The sequence below is a fragment of the Homarus americanus genome, unplaced genomic scaffold, assembly GCF_018991925.1.
Source record: "Homarus americanus isolate GMGI-L3 unplaced genomic scaffold, GMGI_Hamer_2.0 scaffold50924, whole genome shotgun sequence".
NCBI classification, from domain to species: domain Eukaryota; kingdom Metazoa; phylum Arthropoda; class Malacostraca; order Decapoda; family Nephropidae; genus Homarus; species Homarus americanus.
Window position 1 is genome coordinate 5,476,551 of NW_024718094.1, and position 21,008 is coordinate 5,497,558.

The 21,008-nt window shown below is 46.2% G+C and overlaps 1 protein-coding gene across 1 annotated transcript in view; it reads left to right on the top strand.

The window, feature by feature from the left end:
• Nucleotides 1–21,008, top strand: part of LOC121859189 — a 59,824-nt gene that overhangs the window by 34,056 nt on the left and 4,760 nt on the right. Inside the window, exon 4 of the mRNA XM_042355937.1 lies at nucleotides 18,910–19,018. Coding sequence (XP_042211871.1) covers nucleotides 18,910–19,018 — 109 coding nt within the window. The remainder of the gene's footprint in view (nucleotides 1–18,909; nucleotides 19,019–21,008) is intronic.

Here is a 21,008-nt window from a genome sequence, read left to right on the forward strand (position 1 = left end):
ATTGTGACTCTGAATTATTGACCTCTTGAGTGTTGTTAGTCAAGTGTTGTGGTGTTGTGTCGCTCTGTCCTAGCGTTAGGGAGGAGGGAGGAGGGAGGGGTCATGTGGTGACTGTGTGTTCCTCCCTCCCACCGTCCTTCACCTCGTTATGATTGTAACGTTATTGTCCTTTGGTTCATCTTATTTACGTTTATCATTCACGTGTCTCTACTGCCCTGATGCCTTGTACTCTTCTCCCCGCCCTTGTCTCTCCCTCCCTCCCTTTATCTCCTACTGAGCACCCTCCCTCATTACCCCCCATCACCCCCCCACCCCTCATCACACCCCCACAACTCCACCTTCACTGCAGCTTCGCCTCCCCATCACCTCCCCATGCAGTCTCACCCCCGCCCCGACCTGCCTCCCCGCCCCCGCCCCCCGCCCCGCCCCCGCCCTGCCCCTGCCCTGCCCTCGCCCCTCACAGCTCAGCCACTACCGTAGAGAGAAATCTGCCGGCACTGCCCGCCAACACACCTGACCCCAGTTGCTGCTTTACTTTAAACTCCATCTATTTTTATCGATGGTTTTCACTACGACCATTGCCGGCGACGCTTCCTGTGCACGTGTGTGTGTGTGTAGGGACGTTGTCAAGAAGGGAGGCCTCAACGGCGGCGCTGGCGTCTAAAATAAAGTGTGTGGGGGAGGACTGCTCAGAACCCTCCCTCCTCCTCCCTCCCTCCTCAGATGGGACGTTCGGCACCAGTGTCAACCTGAAAGTTGGTCAGTTAAAGCGCGTGGTTGACACGAGGACCTGCTTACAACCACAGGAGTCTTCATACCGGGTCTTGGTAGGTGATAATGTGGAGGTTGATCCCCCTGTAGTGATAGCAAGAGTACAAGGTCATGTGAAATCGGGTGACCGGAAGACGAAAAAAAAACAATGGAGAATGTATTGTTGTGAAGAGCGAGCGGCGTGGTGTGTTGCGGCAGTTACGAGGGCGGAGTGAAGGGTGGTGGTGTGAGGGAGGCTGTAGCTGGCTCTCAGGACCTGCTCCACCCATACCTGGAGGCTTAGTTACCTTTGTGACGCTCTGAGATGCTAATGTAAAGGTACTGCTCCTGGAGCCGCCTGAGAATAACTTGTGTGTGCTGAAGTGTTAATTTAATTAATTTCTTGAAGTTTTACTGAAAATTGTGAGTTACGAAAAAACTAAACGTGTATAATGAAGATTAGTGACAGGTGATAATGAGTGAAGATAATGACATAATTAAAACACTTTGAGTGACACTGGTGATAATGAGTGAAGCTAATTGACTGTGTGTGTGGTGTCAGAAGTGTTTGTTATGGTGCCGACGTCATTATTATGGTGTAAAGTATTGTGTTATTAGTACTCGTCATCTATTGTGTTTAGTTGTGTGGCTCCAGGCAGGGTCAGGGGTGGGCAGGCAAGACCCCAAATTGGCACCGTTTTGCTGTTTTTAATTGATAGTGGACAAAATACCAACGGGGACAAAATTCTTCCAGCTCATGATTAACTTAGGGTAGATGAGGTTAGGTTAGGTTAGGTTGGGTTGGGTTGGGTTGGGTTAGGGTTATGTTAGGTTAGGTTAGGTGGGTTAGGTTTGGCATTAGATTATCGGTAACTCAGGTAAACTTAGGTTAAAGTGAGGTTAGTTTACATAAGGTATGATTAGTTTTCTATTTGGTTAGTTTGGTTAGGTTGAGTTTAGTTTAGCTTAGCTTAGAGTGGGATAAGTTTGGTTAGGTTAGGTGGGTAGATTAAGTTTGGTTAGATTTGGTTAGTTTAGCATAGGGAGAATGAAGGTTAGATTAGCTTATGAGTAGTTTCAGTTAGGTTGCCTAGCTATGGGTAGGTTGGCTTTGGTTTGGGTTAGGTGATTAGGCTTGGTTTGGTAGGTTGATTGCCTGGGTTTGGTTAGGTTGATTGAGCTTGGCTTGGTTAGGGTGGGATAAGCTTGGTTTGGTTAGGTTGGATTAAGCTTGGTTTGGTTAGGTTGGATTAAGCTTGGTTTGGTTAGGTTGGATTAAGCTTGGTTTGGTTCAGTTAGCTTAGCTTAGAGTAGATTGTTTGGTTAGGTTAGTGATTGAGCTTAATTTGTTTGTTTATGTAAGTGAAGTTTAAGTTGCGTTAGGTCGAGTTGTTTACATTTTTTCTCGTGACTTACCTGAGTTATTCCCCATAGTAGCACCTTGATACTGACCAGGTGTGTCCATACGTCTCATTAAGGTTGTTCACAGGTAACTCTCTCTCTCTCTCTCTCCATATCTTGTTGATTCTCTCCCTATTCCGTCTCGTCTATTCCCTCCCTCTTAGCCTCTCCCCTCATCACTCTCTCCCTTTTTCCTCTCCACCCCCCTCTCCTTCGTTCTCCTCTTCCATTCTCTCCTCTTCCCCCTCCTGACTCTCCCTCCTTTCACCCTTGTCTTATTATCCCCGCCTTCCTTCCTACCCACCATACGCCTTCCCTCTTTCCGCCTCCTTCTCCTTCATACTTCTACCTCATCCAACCTTCACTTTTTCTCCCTCCTCCTCTCCCCTCTCCCTCCTTCTCTCCCCTCCTTCTCTCCCTCTCCCTCCTTCTCTCCCTCCCTTATAGGTTCTCTAACCCAGTCTTCGCAGCTCTCTCCGTTCCTCACTCGGCCCTTCCAGTCTCTCACTCTTCTCTACCTTGCCCCTCTCACACTCGCTTTCCCTCCCTCCTTACCTCTCCCTTCCTACCTCTCCCTCCCTCTCCTTACCTCTCTCCTTCCCTCCTTCCCCACATTCCTTATTTCAACCTCGTCAGTGTAAGGGGCAGGCGTGGAGGGGGAAGGAGGGGGCGGGGCACAGGGGGTGTAAGGGGGGCGAGAATAACAACAGTCATAAGTGTTCCTTGTCTGTCTCCTCTCTGTTTGTTTGTTTGCTCTGCTCTGTTTTTGTTTACCATTGTTTGTGTAATTCGAAACTATATATAATATTATTAAGACGTTCATTGTAAAATTTATATTCATAGCCAGGGAGCAAGTGTGTGTGTGTGTGTGTGTGTGTGTGTTTAAACCTCTCTCCTACAATGGAATCCTACTCTCCCTGTAGGTATATGTCCTTCAATGCGGTAAGATAAGATTTCCCAGTCAATGGCAGCTACTCTTCAAACTCGACCCCGTCCCAGCCGTATTGCCAGCCTTAAGACGTGTGTAGTGTGTGGCATATGTGAACTTGACCGTCGACCTGATTAAACAAAAGCCTAACAATTTCCCCCTTCCTGATTTGGTCTACATGGAGTTAGTGCAGAGTTTTTCCGTTTATCGCAGTGTTTATTTTTTTTTTTCGTGGGTAGAAAATTTCCACGTAGCATAAGGGATCAAGTAAACAGCTAAAATTAATGGAAAGTAAATAAACAAATAGAAAACAAACTTGAAATAATATAAATGAAAGTAATATGTTAACGTGTACCTCAGTCATCTCCTTGTATAGTGTAAGTCACGTATAAGTTTCCTGTTGAGAAATGACGTCACCAAGACAGGAAGTTGCCATTAACCATAGTTAAGCCTTGATGACGTAGGCTGTTAGGAGTACTTCCGTCTTGTGTAATTATTATTGTTATTATTATTATTATTATTGAATTAAATTGTTATTTTTATTATTATTGTCGTTATTCTTATTTTTTGGTCATTATTACTAGTTTTATTATTATTGTTGTTGTAGCTTAATATTATACTAGAGAATTTCTTTATGAATTATCCCAGTGACTGTTGTCGGGTTCAAGTCCATAAGTTAAGGAAGTTTGCTCCTCCTTATGTCTGGTAAACGTTCAGCCACCACCTACCCCACCCCTACCCATACCCGTACCCTACCACCCCTACCCACCACCCTACCTACCACCCTACCCATACCCCCACCCCTACCCCTTGCCCCACCACCCCTACCCATACCCCACCACCCTACACAGCACCGGGAGAGAAGCACAGTGAGACAGACTAAGGAGTGTGTGGCAGCCACGACTAAATTACCATAAATCAACAGAACACAGGCGAGGTCCTACAGGTGTCCCTCCTGAGACACCTTAACTCCTCGCTGGCCTGGCAATGTTAACCCGGTGTGTTGGAGGGTGTGTCAGGTGGGGGGTGTGTCAGAGTGGGGGTGTGTCTGCAGTGTTGTTGGAGAGGAGAAGGTGTGAAAGTGTCCTCTAAAAGCGATATTATCATCGTCTCCACCCCTCATTTCCACCTCCTCCCCCCCTCCCTCTCGCTCCTTACCCCTCCTTCCCTCCCCCCAATCCTTCTCTCCTTCCTCCTCTCTCTCTCTCGTCATCACTTGCTTCTCCTATAACCTTGTCCTTCGTTATGATATTTGAGGCCTCGATATTTTCTGATTTCCCTTTTTTTTTAACCTTAGTTTAGTAATGGTCATCATATATCAACTTCTCATGATTCATTTTATTTACCACCGAAATAAATTATCCAAGCAAAAAAAACTTTCAACATCTCAAATATTATTCCACTTCTTACTGCGCCAAGCCAAGGACTGCTTCACTGTGGATCTCGTCGCGGGGGAGGGTGGGATAATTTTAAAAGGTTTCTTGATCTGCTCTGTGTTTGTCCAGTGTTTTCACCAAGTTATCCAGTGACCCCGAGCTGTGGGGCGTCCCTTGGGGGTGTGTGTGTGTGTGTGTGTGTGTGTGTGTGTGTGTGTGTGTGTGTGTGTGTGTGTGTGTGTGTGTGTGTCTACCTCATGTTCTGAACGTATTGTTAGTCAAGTCGACCTGTTACCTGACCTCCAAGTTACTCGGTCAGAGTCTGTACTCTGTTTATGGAGCTGAAATATACTATTTTGTTTTATTATTGTTATTGTTATTATTATTATTATTTTTTGATAGTGTTATTAATATTAGTAATAGTAGTAGTAGTAGTATTATTGTTGTTAAGTAAAATAGTCCACATCAGTCGTGTCAGGTCACTGGTCTACGACTCCACATTTAAATAAACAGACTATCAAGGTTCAGTCAACCACCGTCCACTTGAAGGTGTTTAGTGCTCTCTCTCTCTCTCTCTCTCTCTCTCTCTCTCTCTCTCTCTCTCTCTCTCTCTCTCTCTCTCTCTCTCTCTCTCTCACACACACACAACTTATAAAAAACCGCAAACAATTGGAATTCACAAATTGTTTTTACACTCGGTATCAACAATCATGGTCAAGCGAGTGTCGTCCACCCCACCCAGAACACAATCCTATACTTTCTCAATGACTCAGGTGACCCTTACAGCTGCCACCCCCTCACTAGACTGCAGTGCTCTAGCCCAGTACCTCCCGCAGGCGCTTGTTTACACATATTTGGTGAGACGTGAGTGTGTGTTGAGAGCCCCAGGGAGGTAGGTGATGATCACTGTCAACAACAGTGTCTGTCATAGCGAAAATTGGCGTATTTTCACTAAGATTGGGAGAGGTCTGAACACTAGAGGGATATTCAAATGTAATATCTGCCCAGAGAGAACAAATGGCGTAAGAAACTTGCCCATAGTTTCACCCTGCCCGGGGGTCAGACCCGGGTCCGCTCGCTTGCGAGGCGAGAATGCTGACCATTATACATACATACATACATACATACATACATACATACATACATACATACATACTTCACTCTCCAAATAACTGAAATGTGATCGATACTTTGGACAGGATTTATTAGTTGTGGAAAAATAATTATACTGTTTACTGATTGAGGAAAATAATAAGTATTGTTTTTAATTTAGTGTTTAAAGCCATGAGGAGGTGAAGGCTGTCTCTCTCTGAGGTGATGAAAAGGCGGCAGGGAGGAGCGGCTGTAGAGAGTGTGGGAACCAGCCGAGTGCCATTCCTTGTCGCGAGCCTGTCATTCTCTCCCTCCCTCCTTCTCTCACTTCCTCCTTCCCTGCATACCTCCCCCTTCTTCCATTCCTCTTCTCGTCTTCCCTCCCTCATTCTTTCCTTCTTCCTCCATTTTCTTGCTTCTGCTTCCACTGCTGCTGTCCTCACCATCTTGGCTTCTGCTAACTTTATTGAGGCGATTCTCTTTCGGTCCGATACTTACTGCTGCTCCTGCTTCACCGACTGCGGCTATTGCTTCACTTACTGTTGCTATTGCTTCACTTATTGCTGCCGTTGCTTCACTTACTGTTGCTATTGCTTCACCTACTTTTTTACGGGCATTAGCCCACCCGGGTGAGAAACGATGTATGTTGTGTTGTCTGTAGCAAGAGAAACAATTGAAACTCTGGAATTGTTTGTAAATGAGGCAGAAAGTCAGATCAGCAACCTGGGACTTGGTCACATATGGCAGCAGGGTCTACCATTAGACAACACATTATGCTTCCAATATCTTCCCAGGCGGTAGTACCTCCCTGTTTGGTAGCTGCCTATTACTGCGGCTATTGCTTCACATACTGCTGCTCTTGCTTCAAGTACTGCTGCTCCTGCTAACCCACTACTGCTGATATAGCTTTTTCCGCTTCTGTCCCACCTGCTTTATCTGGCTTCTGCTGTTCTTAATTCTTTTGTTTTTTCTGCTCTTTATTCGTGTCCGTCTTATTATTTCGTCATTACTACTAATTACTGTTTCTGCTTCTGCTGTTTCAACCATCTAGAACTTACAATTCCTGTTTTATTTTCTGCTTCTGTTGCTGACGTGTGGCGGGGTTTTGTGTGTGTGTGGGGGGGGAGGGCAAGTGGGGATGACAGAGTTATTCATCTAGTTATTCATCAGTGGTAGTGAACAGTTGTAGGTGTCTGCTATATAAACAAAGGGTTGGTTGGTGGTAGTGTTGTTATTGTTGTTTTAAGTTTGTGTTTGTTGGTACTCGGTGTGTAAACAGATTAGACCACGTGAAGATTAAGCACCCCAGTTTACTTCATCTTAAGATTTAACTACTCTAACCTACCTTAACCTATCCTATCCTATCCTACCCTCACCTACCCTACCCTACCCTACCCTACCCTACCCTAGCCTAATCCCCCAGGTCGCTTAAGTGTGTTTAATAATCAGGTGAAATAAACTAGGGTATCTAATTATCACGTGATCCAACAAAATATATCTCAGATGGCTATTAAACATTGAATAATTTTTTCAATTATATTATCAAATTATAACCGATTTAGTGTGAACTGTGTGGCGTTGTTATTGGTGTCGGGTTGTTACAAAATTTGTATTCAGAATGCAAACAAAAAAGTGTTGTAATTTGACGGTGGTGTTATTGACGTGTGAATGAGTGATCGTATCGGCATTATTACAGTGTCTAAAAGTGTCGGGAGTAATGTGTGTGTGTGTGTGTGTAATATATATATAATAATAATAATTAACGGTTTATTGAAGAGCGTAGGGTGAAAAATCGTTTATTTGGGAATGGGTTGAATTACAATTATACAAGTGACATTGCAATAAGACATATAGTATTAGATGGGGTTGTGTGTGTGTGTGTGTGTGTGTGTGTCACGTGCGGCCTTCATCAAATTAGGGCAAGAAAATATAAACGTGTTTCACTGTAGTAGAACGTGAGAACCTAATGGGCAGGTAAGGTGAGGCGAAGACAGGTGGTAGGTTGTGGTAAGTGGTGGTAGGTGGTGGTGGTAGGTGGCCCAATATGACCTTGTATTGGTTCTGCTCGATTAACTGCATCACCCCTGACCCACCCTCCTACTACACCCTGCCAACACCCCACCCACCCACCCACCCACCCACCCACATAGGTAATATCCACAATACCCTTATCCACCCTACCATCTCCTTCATCTCTCCTACACCTATATTTCTCATCCACATTACACCCTACACACACCTAACCAACACCCACACCCTCATCCACACCTAACCCACACCCTTGTCCACACCTGACCAACACCCACACCCTCATCCCACAACCACCCTTGTCCACACCTGACCAACACCCACACCCTCATCCCACCTACCATGTCCACACCCTGACCAACACCCACACCCTCATCCACACCCTAACCCACACCCTTGTCCACACAGACCAACACTAACCTAATACCATATCCCTGAGTTTCGTCTTGAATTTAAGGTCCACAGACTTGTATTTTTTTTAGCCAATAGCAGCAGCGTCTTTCCTGGCTCCCGGCTGATCACTTCACCCAGATCCTCACTACAGTATTACCTCCTCCTCCTCGGCCTGTCTAACCCTCCCTGTCTCTCTCCTCGACCCGTCTAACCCTCCTGTCTTCTCCTCCTTGACCCGTCTTACCCTCCCTGTCTCCTCCTCTTCGACCGTCTCGCCCTCCCGTCTTCTCCTCCTCGACCCGTCTAACCCTCCCGTCTCCTCCTCCTCCTCCCCGACCCGTCTAACCCTCCCTGTCTTCTCCTCTTCCCCGTCTAACTCTCCCGTCTAGCCTTCTCTGTCTTCTCGTCTTTTCCCCTTCTTTTTGTTATTTCACTTCGGCTTCTTCTTCCTGTTTCATTAATTTCACCTTTTCCTTGTGTTTTTGTTTTTCTTTGTTTGTTTTTGTTTGTTTTTTGTTTCTCCTCCGTCTTGTTCATTTTTTTTTGTCCCCAAGACCGAAATTCAGAGATGATGTCCGTTCGTTCGTCTGTCTGCCTGTCCATCCGTTCGTTCGTCTGTCTCCGTCTGTCCGTTCGTCCGTCCACCTGTCCATCCATCCGTCTGTCTGTTCGTCCGTCCGTGATAAATTTGGCTTTGGCCTGATGTCTTTCCTTAGACTCAATGGGTTAATTTTAAATTTGTTGATGTTGTTATTGCTGTTGTTGTTATTTTGTTGTTGTTTTATTTTGTTGTTATTGTTGTTGTTTTGTTAGTTTTTATTGTTGTTTTTGTTATTGTATTTTTTTCTTGTTATTTTTGTTGTTGTTGTTGTTGGTAAAGTGTATCACTATATGAGTCTTGTGTTTAGGTCAGGCAGGTGGTGACGGTGGTCCAAAAGTAATGTTGTTTGTATGTAATGGTTAACAATCATTCTCTTTCTTTTCTTTCTTTCTTTCTTTCTTTCTTTTTTTTTATTTATTTATGCATTTATTTATTTTTTCTTTATTTTAATTTTTTTTTTTTTTATATATTTCTTTTCCTTATTTCTCCTTGTTTTTCTTTCTTATTTTTCTTCCATTCACTATCACTTTCTTTCTTTCTCTCTCATTCCCTCTCTTTTTCTGTCTGTCTCTTTCACTGCTTAATTTTTCTCCCTCTCTTTCTTTCTTTCGCCTTCTCTCCAATGCCCCCACACACACACACACACACTCGTTTTTTCCGGACGTTCTTTATTCTCGTCTATTTTTCATTCCCTGCGTTTTCTCTCATCTTTTTACTCCCACTTTCTTTTCTTCCCTTGAGGCTTTGAGGTTAAGTCATTCCTCCTTTTTCTCATTATTTTCTTTTTTGCTCTCTCTCTCTCTCTCTCTCTCTCTCTCTCTCTCTCTCTCTCTCTCTCTCTCTCTCTCGTTATCTTATCTTCGTCGAGTGTTACGTCTTGATTTTCACCATTCTCTTTCCTGCCAGTCCCAGGTCTTGTTTACCAACACATTGTTTATCTAAGTTTTCGTTATGTTTCGTTATTTTTGTCTTGTTTACGATAATTGGTCTCACCTGTTTTCTCGTCTCTTATTTCCAGGCGGGTTTTTTCGATAAAATTTTATTATTTTTTTTGTATTTACGTTACGTGTTTATTGCAGTTTCCTCCATTCTTATGTTTACTGTTTCTAGTGGGTTTTATTTCATTATTCTTGGTGATTTTGCCTCCTGTGTTTCCTCTCTGCCAGATATTTCCACTCATTCCTTTGTTTTATCCGCGGGGTCCTTGGTAAGTGAGTCAACGTGACCTCCCTGGGCCAGCCAACACTGCAACGCTCTACAAAAACCCACTTGGCTGGCTGGCCGTCACGGGTACCGCCGCCCCAACCTTGTCCGCTGACACAACACGTTTCTCTCTCCTTTTCACACACTTTTCACCAAAGTAGTCTTGGGTCCGGTCTCTCAACCTTTCCCTTCCAGTTATTTCCCATGACCAGGTTGTCTGTTGGACGGCGAGGTGGTCAACAAGGAAGGCCTTAGTGTTCATTTTGAGTGTTTCTCAAGTTAATGTTTTGATACTCAGCCGTTGTATGTTTTCATCGGTGTACGCTGCTCTAATTGTGCATCCTTCTGTCACTATATACATATATCTCTCTCTGCTGACATATTGGTAACTGATAATACAATATTAGTGAAAATAATATTATATTAGGTTCACCATAGCATTAATGTATACGACTGTCAAAACCGGTCACCGTTAAATTCTACGCTAACTGAACACCATGATAAACATTCTCTCTCTCTCTCTCTCTCTCTGTGTATATATATATATATATATATATATATATATATATATATATATATATATATATATATATATATATATATATATATATAATAATATATATATATATATATATATATATATATATATATATATATATATATATATATATACACAAAGCACAGTGGAAGCCACAATATTAACACCTATCCTTACTTCCGTCCGCCAAGCTTCAGTGAACAAAAATGCCGTAGACATTACATGACATCAGCCAATAAAATTTGCAGATGGGAATTCAATTTTGCATGAATATGAAGGTTGTTTTTATTATTATTTGGCACCCCCTACATCCTTGTGTAAGGTGAAGTGCAAAGCGTTTACAGCGCCCAACAGGGGAACATTCTAAGTTCATGTTGTTATACCCGCCAACAGGTCAGGTCAGGTTAACGACCCACCACCATAAATAGTGTCAACTCCACCTCTTATGTGGTGACGGGGATAAAACTCACAACCTCAATTTTTGTCTTTAATTTAAACATCCCATCTCAAACCTTACCTGTCGTGGCTAGACTGTAACATTGGCCTCATGGACGATGTTATTGATGATGATGCTTCAGAACTTGAGTATTATATGATCATCCTCAACTAATATGGTATTTAAAGATGGATTTGTGTTGTTGGTAAACGTCTGGTGGGTGGAGGAGGGGGAGCAGCGGATCAGGGTCAACAGTGTGTGGCAGCGACTGTTGTGTTGATGAAGTGAACCAACGAGACAGAAACACGTCTCATTGTTATCCCATAATAATTGTTTATCTTGCCTTGTGTCTCGTCCAAGGTCGGTTGTACAACTTTGGTGTTGTTTACAGGTGTTAATTACAGCTGTCTACAAACTGGTCTGTGTGTGTGTGTGCAGGTGGGAGGTTGTCGGGTAAGAATGGTGTGTGTGTGGGCGGCGGGCGGGGTGGGAGGAAGGGACTGTTCTCGAATAAGACTGGGTGTGGGTAGATGGGCGGGTGGGCGTGGGAGATATTAAGCCACAGGTGTGAATACTGGCCCCGACGACTCACAATAACAACAGGTAACATGACTGAGACATTAACCAGTATAATTCTCTCTCTCTCTCTCTCTCTCTCTCTCTTTCGCCACAAATATATTACCCCGTTAGTGTTGTACCACCCAGTCCTTTATTTATGATTATATCGACTGTGTAAAAATGACGTTCGTAATATGGGCGTAAGAATGTATAGGATCTTGTGGTGGCTGTAGTGTGTATTAGAGCTCCTATGTTAAGGTGTGTTTTATAACGGAGAGAGCCGGGATAAACTGGTGGCTGGAGCCGATATTGGTGTAATGAAGAACCCTGGAATATGTGTAGGATGGTACAGAATGTTGGGGGAAGGGGTGGCCGGGTGTGGGGTGGCCGGGTGTGGGGTGGCTGGTGTGGGGGGGGTGGCGGGTGTGGGGTGGCCGGGTGTGGGGGCGGTGTGGGGAGCCAGGTGGCCGGGTGTGGGGGAGCAGGGTTGTCGGGTGTGGGGTGGCCGGGTGTGGGGTGGCGGTGTGGGGTAAGAGTGGCGGGTGTGGGGGGTGGCGGGTGTGGGAGCGGGGTGGCCGGGTGTGGGGTGGCCGGGTGTGGGGTAAGAGAGTGGCCGGGTGTGGGGGGCAGGGGTGGCCGGGTGTGGGGGAGCAGGGGTGGCCGGGTCTGGGGTGCCCGGGTGTGGGGGAGCGGGGTGGCCGGGTCTGGGGTAAAGAGTGGCCTTGTCTGGTATAGGAGAGTCGCCGGGCCTGGTATAGGAGGTTGGCCGGGCCTGGTATAAGGGAGTCGCCGGGCCTAGTGTAGGAGGATGGCCGGTCCTAGCATAAGAGAGTGGCTGGTCATAGTGTAGAAAAGTGGCCAGGTCTGGTGTAGTAGGAGGGTGGCCGGGTCAGGAGAACAAATTGGATTAATATCGTATTGTCAGCGGTGAAGGTCTGAGGCGTGAGAGACGTCCTGTACCTCCTGTGTGTGATTACTATTGTTGAGAGGTTGTGACACCTTACCTGGCCTGTCCCCTGGTGTGTGTGTATCTGTCTGTCTGTCTGTCTGTCTGTCTGTAGTATGTTTTTATGTTGGACAAAATAGGGATAATCGTCCTAAAGCCAAGCAGGGAAGTTTGTGTTTTTATAAGTAATTTTTGGGGGGAAATCAGTTCATATACTGTACTGGTAAAATGTACTTTGTTTCATTTGATACCTCGTGTACTATCATAACTGACCTATAGTTCAGGGTATTATTATTATTATTATTATTATCATTATTATTATTATTATTATTATTATTTTTATTATTATTATTATCTTTATTATTATCATTCATATCAGTTTAAAATTCCGAAAAACATAGAAAATTATTATTAGTGAGGAATTACCCCTAAAACTACACTGTATAATGCAAACAGAGCTGACTAGTGTGTGATGGCGCAGAGTAGAAGGCAACAGTGAGAGCCAGGGAGTGACAGGTGTTGGTGGTGATGTTGAGTGTTGTCACCTGGCCACCCTCCACCATATGGTCATCGCAGGTACAATGACCTCACCTGTTCTATTAGCCCCCCTCTGCTACACACCTGGACGCACCTCTGTATGGCTTTTCATATGTGTCTGTCTGTCTGCCTGCCTGTCTGTCTGCCTGTCCATTACCTCGGTCCTACTAGTGAGAGAATGAGTGTAACATCTCAGGGTTATTATTCCATCTCTTGAGTACAGTTTTAGTACGACCTTCCTGCCACGGGAGGAGTGCCACCGTCCTGGTTGTCTCGTGTATGACGTCACAGCCTTGGGAGAGGGGGGAGGGGAGGTGAAATAGGAACCCATAAAACACATTGTCTGCCAGGTTGGTAAGAAAGTGTATCGTGTAGTTGTTGTGTATTAGTCATAAAAGGGGTGTTGTCTCCACGCCCCAGAGAGTGTAGGAAACACAGGGTCCATGAGGGGTGTGCGGATAAGGAAGTGGGTGTAAGGTGATGTTGTAGCAGGGTGTACTGTAGGTTGTGGTGTGGTAGGGTGGTGTTGAGGCAGGGTGTAGGTGTAGGGATTGACTCAGGGTGTAGGTTTATGTGGTGACTCTAGGTTAAGGTGGTAACTCAGGGTGTAGCACTGTAGGTGTTGACTCTAGGTGTAGGTGGTGACTCAGGGTAAGGAAGTGTACTTGACACCTGCCTCATAATGTCCCACTTGGTAGATAATGAGGCACATTATTCTGTTCCTGATAATGACGATGATAATGACCGTGAAATAGTAGTAATGATTATGGGAGGAGGAGGAAGAGAAGAAAATGGCGGTGGAGAAAGACAAGAAGTAGAAGAAGAATGTTTATACAGTAGAATACAGTAGAAATGATAATTATGTAGAGTAAATAATAGTTATCCTTGCCTCGGTCAAGGGACAATATGCTCAGGATTTAAGGGAAGTATTCAGAGTAACGTAAAAATAACAATATCATTATTATTGAGCCTTTTCTGTCGTTAAAGGAACATCAATTTACAACGCAAACACAGACAAAGCCGAACTGAGAGGAGGAGGAGGAGGAGGAAGGGTCGAAGTGGTGGGGGCTTAACTGTGGCTCCTCTCCCCCTCCATCTCTCGCCCCTCCATCCGTACTAGATGAAAATGTAATTGGGGCTTTGTCGAGGCTCTGACACCACTACAGACGGTACTTTAATACCCATGACATCTCTCTAAACCGTAAGTTATTTTGTACTTCAAAACTCCGACGTGTATTGTAAATTAAACATGACCAAATTACTGACGTCAATAAGGTCCTTCACTGTTGTTCATGTCTTACTGTATAATAAATGATGCTGGAGGATACAATTCCCGGCTAAATAATGTTTTTCTCGACAGTTTACAAGGTTTATTTGTTAGGAGAGACTAATCGTGTGGTCAGATCTGCCATTGTGTGACATAAAAAGACCTTAAAGTAGTGAACAATGATGAATGATCCTTGTGTTAACTTTTTGTTGTATTTTTCTCTGCTTACTTTTTATGGCCAGGAGTTACAAAGAGGTTGGTGTCCTGTGTACAGTTTATGTATATTGTCCTCACAAAATGAAGGTCCAGCCTTATACAGTTCGTGGATTGTGACCTGCTAATGGAAATTGTTTACGGATATAAATTTTATGAATTGAAGCTGCTACCGTGTGTTATGTCGTGCATAGCATCAGTATGTTGTCAACCTAATTTCGACATTTCTTTGATTTTATGCACTTTTATTTCAGAAATCTCAAACTAAACTTAAAAGCATTGTTTGTGTCGTATGAACATAATTCTTTGAAATAACAGTATCTGAGTTGTGGTAACCTTGTGCAAGAGAAGAAAAAGAACAAATCATGAAACAAAAATGCAACTCAGTGAACACAACTAAATGGTCCTCGGGATACACGCAGGATCCTTACAGCCCATAACTTACCAAGTGAATGAAAACATAAAAGTAAAGAAACAGTTGGGAAAAAGTCTGAATGTAAACACAAAATAGAGGATCCCACCGCTGCCACCAATACTCACTAAATGACGGATGAGTCGCCCAGGTGCCTCCAGCTGCTCATCACTCTCAACATGGCCAGCATATCCGTCCTGGTGTACGGTGTGGGGGTGGCCGTCAAGACCGGGGCCACTCTTGGGGGTCTTCTTCTCTTTCTATATATTGCCATCATTCTCTACATCCTCTATAACTCATCACTTTTACCGCCCATCTTATGTACATCGTAAGTTCCTCTTTACTGTGTTGAAGCTGTTGGGATGTGCTGGCATATGTTAGTTTATATTACAGTATTTAGTTGTATCTTTAAGCCACTTTGTGTTCTATTTTTTAGTGATCAACAGTTTCCTATATTCATTGTCTATAACTCAATATATCTTTCAAAAATCAATGTTATTTACGAGTGTTGTAGGCCATTAGTATTTGCACTGCCTCTTTATGATACAGATATATACAGTATACCAAGAGGTTTTATCAAGACATGTGAATTTTGTTACTAATGCTTATCCATTTCAGTTATATCAACATTCCTTTACCTGTAACACCACTTCCAGCACCACTTCCGCTACCATCAAGTACACTGTCATCACAATTACCTCAACCACCAAACCGCTTCCCATCAACCTTAATTCTACTAGGCCTACCTCTTTCCGGTTTTAAAATTGATATCTACCACTCGTTTCTTGCACATCCCTCTCCTCCTCCTCCTCCTGTGTCGCCCTACAGTCGACTCCCAGGTACTGCCTTACGAGAGGTCCATCACTTCGCCGGCATCATAGGGAGAGAGAAATAGTCGCATTCCAGTTAATTATCAGCTTTCACGCCACACATGTCTCTCTCTCCTCCCCGATCTCTCCAGCCACTACCACCGTCACACGTTGAATGGTCATGTACCCATCGTCCACGCCTATACAGTATATATTAATATTCATGTCGGCTCCTCCCTGAAGTTGTGGCCTTGAAAGTGTTACAGGTCTGCGCCCCATCACTATTTAACCCGTTAGTTATGTTGGTACATTGTTTACATCTATGTTAGGGAAAGTTCAGTGTTGGAATAATAGCCTTTAAAGTACTGCTCGACACAGGTATATGTTAATCTTCTTCACGCTCATCCTATTAAGGACCTGAGAGTTAAACCCCTTTTATTATTTAGTAGTTATTGTAAATGTTTTTTACGCTTTTATGTTACGATCTACAGGTAGAGTTGGGCTGACGGCTGTTAATCTGTATGTCCGTCCGTCCGCCCGTCCTCCCCCTCTGTCTGTCCTCCCTCCCTCCCTCCCTCAATCCGTCCGTCCGTCCATCGTTCCGTCCTTCCCTCCGTCAATCCTTCCGTCCGTCTGTCCTTCCCTCAAACTTTCAAACGAGTTTGAAGAGGAATGACCTTGAACTACTTTTAAAGGTCGTTTGGCCGTTTCTTGATAAACGGACTAAAGTATTTTCCGAGTGCTTTTGTTGCCAGTGTTTGAGAAATATTCTAAAATGACACACTTAGTAGCACCCCCTCGCTCGTGACTGTGTGTGTGTGTTGTTGTCTTCTCGCATACTTCAGGTAAAGAAATACTGTTCCGGATTAATGAGTGTGTTAAGCCAGGTGTTGCCCGGAATGCCACCTGCCCTACGAGACGGTCCACGGGTGTTGGTGGATGATGGATGTAAACAGGCTCGTATAATCAGTGAGGTGTCACCCTTAGCGCCGGCAGCTTTCCCTCACTATCGGTGTAGGCTCTCGGCTTCTCAAAAACTCAGGCGCATTTTACTGGCTCACTTTAGTTATGGCAGCGACAGTGATGTGACAGAGACGTTTGAAGCGAAGTCGAAATGTCTTGTGTCAGTCATTCCCAGTAGAGGAGATAATGAAGCAGACATAACCATGCATTACACTGCTTCACCCACTCGCTCCTCTCCCCACTCCTCCTCCTCACCCCTCCTCCTCCTCACCCCACTCACTCTCACCCCCACTCTCCTCCTCCACCCACCACTCCTCCTCCCCACCCCACTCCTCCTCCTACCCCTCACTCACTCCTCACCCCCCCCACTCCTCCTCCTCACCCCTCACTCCTCCCACCACTCTCCTCACCCCCTCCTCCCTCACCCCACTCCTCCTCACCCCTCCTCCTCTCCCCAACCCTCCTCCTCACCCCCTTCCACCTTCCCCTCTCCCCAACCCTCGCCCCTCTCCCCAACCCTCGCCCCTCTCCCCAACCCTCGCCCCTCCCCAACCCTCGCCCCTCTCCCCAACCACTCGCCCTCTCCCCCACCCCTCGCCCTTCTCCCCTACCCTCCTCCTTTCCCCCAACCACTAAATTATCTCCCCAATCCTCCTCCTCTCCACCCCCCACCCCCTCCTCCCCACCCCACTCCTCCCCACCCCACCTCTCTCCCCAACCCTCACTCCCCCACCCCTCCTCCTCCCCTCCACTCACTCCTCCCCACCCCACCCACCCCTCCCACCCCCTCCCACCCACCCCTCCCCACCCGCCCCCTCCCCACCCGCCCTCCCCCACCCCCCCCCTCCCCACCCCTCCTCCTCCCACCCCTCCTCCTCCCCTCCTCCCTCCCCACCCCACTCCTCCCGCACCTCTCCCCTACATCAGTAATCAAGTTTTCACACCAGCGTTTGATATCTGATAAGTTTATAGGAAGTTCTCTCATAAGTTTGAATTTTTCCTGATCAGATTTTTAATCCTGTATAAGGTGGTAATAAATCTCAGCGCTTGGATAGACTCTGGTAGCTGGTGGGAGTCAGCCGTTGCTGGCCGCTCTGGTAAATACCCATACCAGCCTTCCCACAAGACCTTAAATTCCTCCGCCAACCTCCCCTAGGACCTCCACCAACCTCCCCTGGGACCTCCATCAACCTCCTTACAGGACCTCCACCAACCTCCCCTACAGGACCTCCACCAACCTCCCCACGGACCTCCATCAACCTCCCCACAGGACCTCCACCAACCTCCCCACAGGACCTCCTGCCTCCCCAGGACCTCTACCAACCTCCCCACAGGACCTCCACCAACCTCCCCTGGGACCTCCACCAACCTCCCCACAGGACTCCACCAACCTCCCCCCTGGGACCTCCACCAACCTCCCCAGGACCTCCTCCCTCACAGGACCTCCACCAACCTCCCCCACAGGACCTCCACCAACCTCCCCAGGGACCTCCACCAACCTCCCCACAGGACCTCCACCAACCTCCCCACAGGACCTCCACTATCTACGGGACCTCCACCAACCTCCCACCGGGACCTCCACCAACCTCCCCACAGGACCTCCACCAACCTCCTGGGACCTCCACCAACCTCCCCAGGACCTCCACCAACCTCCCGACTCCCCTCCCGGACCTCCACCAACCTCCCCACAGGACCTCCACCAACCTCCCCGGACCTCCACCAACCTCCCCACAGGACCTCCACCAACCCTCCCCACAGGACCTCCACCAACCTCCCCACAGGACCTCCACCACCCCCTGGGACCTCCATCAACCTCCCCACAGGACCTCCACCAACCTCCCCACAGGACTTAGGTAACCCCTTTCACCTTCCCCGCGGTCATTTGTAAGCCGAGGGCGGAGTACCTCAGGTAGACGACCGGACAAAAACAGTAGTGAGGAGAACGTCGTTGTGGGCCCCCCACCTGTCCCGACCTGGTCTACCTGGCCACTACACTACCTCGGTATCAACACAAGACACCCTCCTTTCCTTCCTCTCTACCTCCCTTCCCTACCTCCTTTCCCTCCCTACTCTACCTTGCTTTCCTCCCTCCCTCCTACCTCCCTCATCTCCTCCTCCCCTGTCTCCCTCCCTTCCATCTGTGTCTTTCTATTTCATCATTACCCTCACCTTTCCTCCATCATTACTCTCTTCTACTTTCCTTTCCCCCATCACCACACACCATTCTCCACCACCCTCACCACACACCCCTCTCCCCCTCCTCCACTCACCACACACCACCATCCCTCTCACCACACACCACCACCCCCCCTCTCACCACACACCACCATCCCTCTCACCACACACCACCACCCCCCCTCTCACCACACACCACCATCCCTCTCACCACACACCACCACCCCTCTCACCACACATCACCACCAGAAGAACTAACCCTTGTGTTTTGCTCCTCCTACAGGTTCGGTCACCCGCTGTTCAGGTCGAGTAAGGAGAGGCGGAGAGCGAGGCTGAAGGACGCCAGGTCCTCCAAGTGTAACTCCGGGGACTCCGGCGACTCCGGCATCGAGGTCAGTTACTCCTCTCTTGTTGTTTACTTCTATGTCATTCTGTTGTTTACAATTATGTTACTGTTTACTTCTATGTCACTGTTGCTGTTGTTTACTTTTATGTCACTGTTGCTGTTGTTTGCTTCTGTGTCACTGTTATTGTTGTTTACTCCGCCACTGTTGGTTTTGTTGTTGTTTACTCCTTTGTGTTTTTGTCAGTTAATGACGTGATGTTATTATCTCTCTTGGTTACAAGTTGTATTGTGTATTATTATTATTGTTATATTATTAAATAATAGATAGAATAAATTTACACGTGTTAGACGCCTAAGTTTTTTTACCATAATTCTGGTAATCGTAGAAGGACGGTGTTATGGTGTGTGTGTTTAGAAATATCCAGCGACAGTTGGAGATGTGTGTAGGCAGGTGGGAGAGGTAGGCAGGCTGGGGCGTGGGCTGGGAGTGGGAGTGAAAGTGGTGGGTGGGCGTAGGAGTGAGAGATGGGCGTGGGAGAAGTGAGTGGGTGGTGGGCGTGGGATTAAAGAAACAGTACTGAGGTAGCTTGGTGAACCTTCCCATGCTTGTATATGCATGCGTCAACACCATTTCCATTTGACGTCAATGTGTGAAGTAGCGGACCACTCAATACTTGTTCTTACCAAAGGCTACACTCGCCTTGCCTCTTCTCAGTGGTTCTCAATTCTTATGTTAGTCTGTTAGTTCTGTGTGGTTTAGTTTGGGTTTAGAATGGCAGGGTAAGGAGGAGGATGGTGGTAGAGATGATGGTAGTTGTGGTAGAAATAGTAGTGGTGGTGGCGATAGAGATGATGTTAATGGTAGTAGTAGAGCTGATGGTTGTCGAAAAGGGTGATATGTTTTGATGGTGATTTGGGAAACTATGGTGGTTATAGTGATATGTGAGTGTGATGATAATTGTGGTTGTTGATGGTGGTGGTTGTGGTGGATGAAGGAGATATTTTGTGTGGTGAGGGAAGTTGCGGTGGAGGTGTTGACGGTTGTTGTAGTGGTTGTGAAGGAAGAAGTAGTAACGGTAGACGTAGTAGTGGTGGTGGTGGTCAAGTTACCTGGCTAAGTGTATTGACTCCCACGGTAATCATGTCCACCTGCCGTCTCACTCCCTACCTCAGCTACTACCCCTTAACACACTCAAAAATATATTCCTCTATATTAATCTCCTCTTTTTCGTGACATCACTATTTGTTTTCTTAACGTGATTTAGTAATTTATTAAGAATGACTACAGTGTCTTGAGTTATACAGTATATTGTATACGGTGGGTGATGGTGGGGGGTAGACTCGCTCCCCCTCCTCCCCCTCACCATCCCCCTCCTCCTTCTCCCCCCCCCCCTCCCACCTGCTGGTCCTCGGTGTTGGCGCTGGTCCTTCCAAACTTGGGATATAGTTCAGCCGCGACGAAAGAAAGCTTGAGATTGATTCTGAATACAATGGGTCTTCATCGTCCCCTCTTTCTCTCTACAGTCAAGAGACAACCATCAATTTATCTCACAAGGTGTCCTAGTGTGTCTGTTGGAGGAGTGTTTGTTTGTGTTTGTTTGTTTGTTTGTTTGTTTTTGTTTGGTGTTGTATCCTCGTGTGGTTGATGGAGGAGTGTTTGTTTCTCTGTTTGTGTTCTCTGGTGTGTTGTATCCTAGTGTGACTGATGGTGGAGTAGTGTTTGTGTGTTTGTTTGTTTGGTGTTGTATCCTGGTGTGGCTGCTCGAGGAGTTTTTTGTGTATTTGTCTGTTTGTTTGTTTGGTATTGCATCCTAGTGTGGCAGGATGGGGTGTTTGCTTGTTTGTTTGTTTTGTGTTGTATCCTAGTGTGTCTGATGGGGGAGTTTTTTGTTTGTTTGTTTGTTTAGGTTCTCTGGTGGTCGACCCATCACGCTCCATCCAAGACTTGATATATTGTCTTAATCTTCGGCGTGAAGACCATTATTGGAAACGCTTCACTAACACTCGGTGCGGGAAGAAGAGGGAGGAGAAGAAGA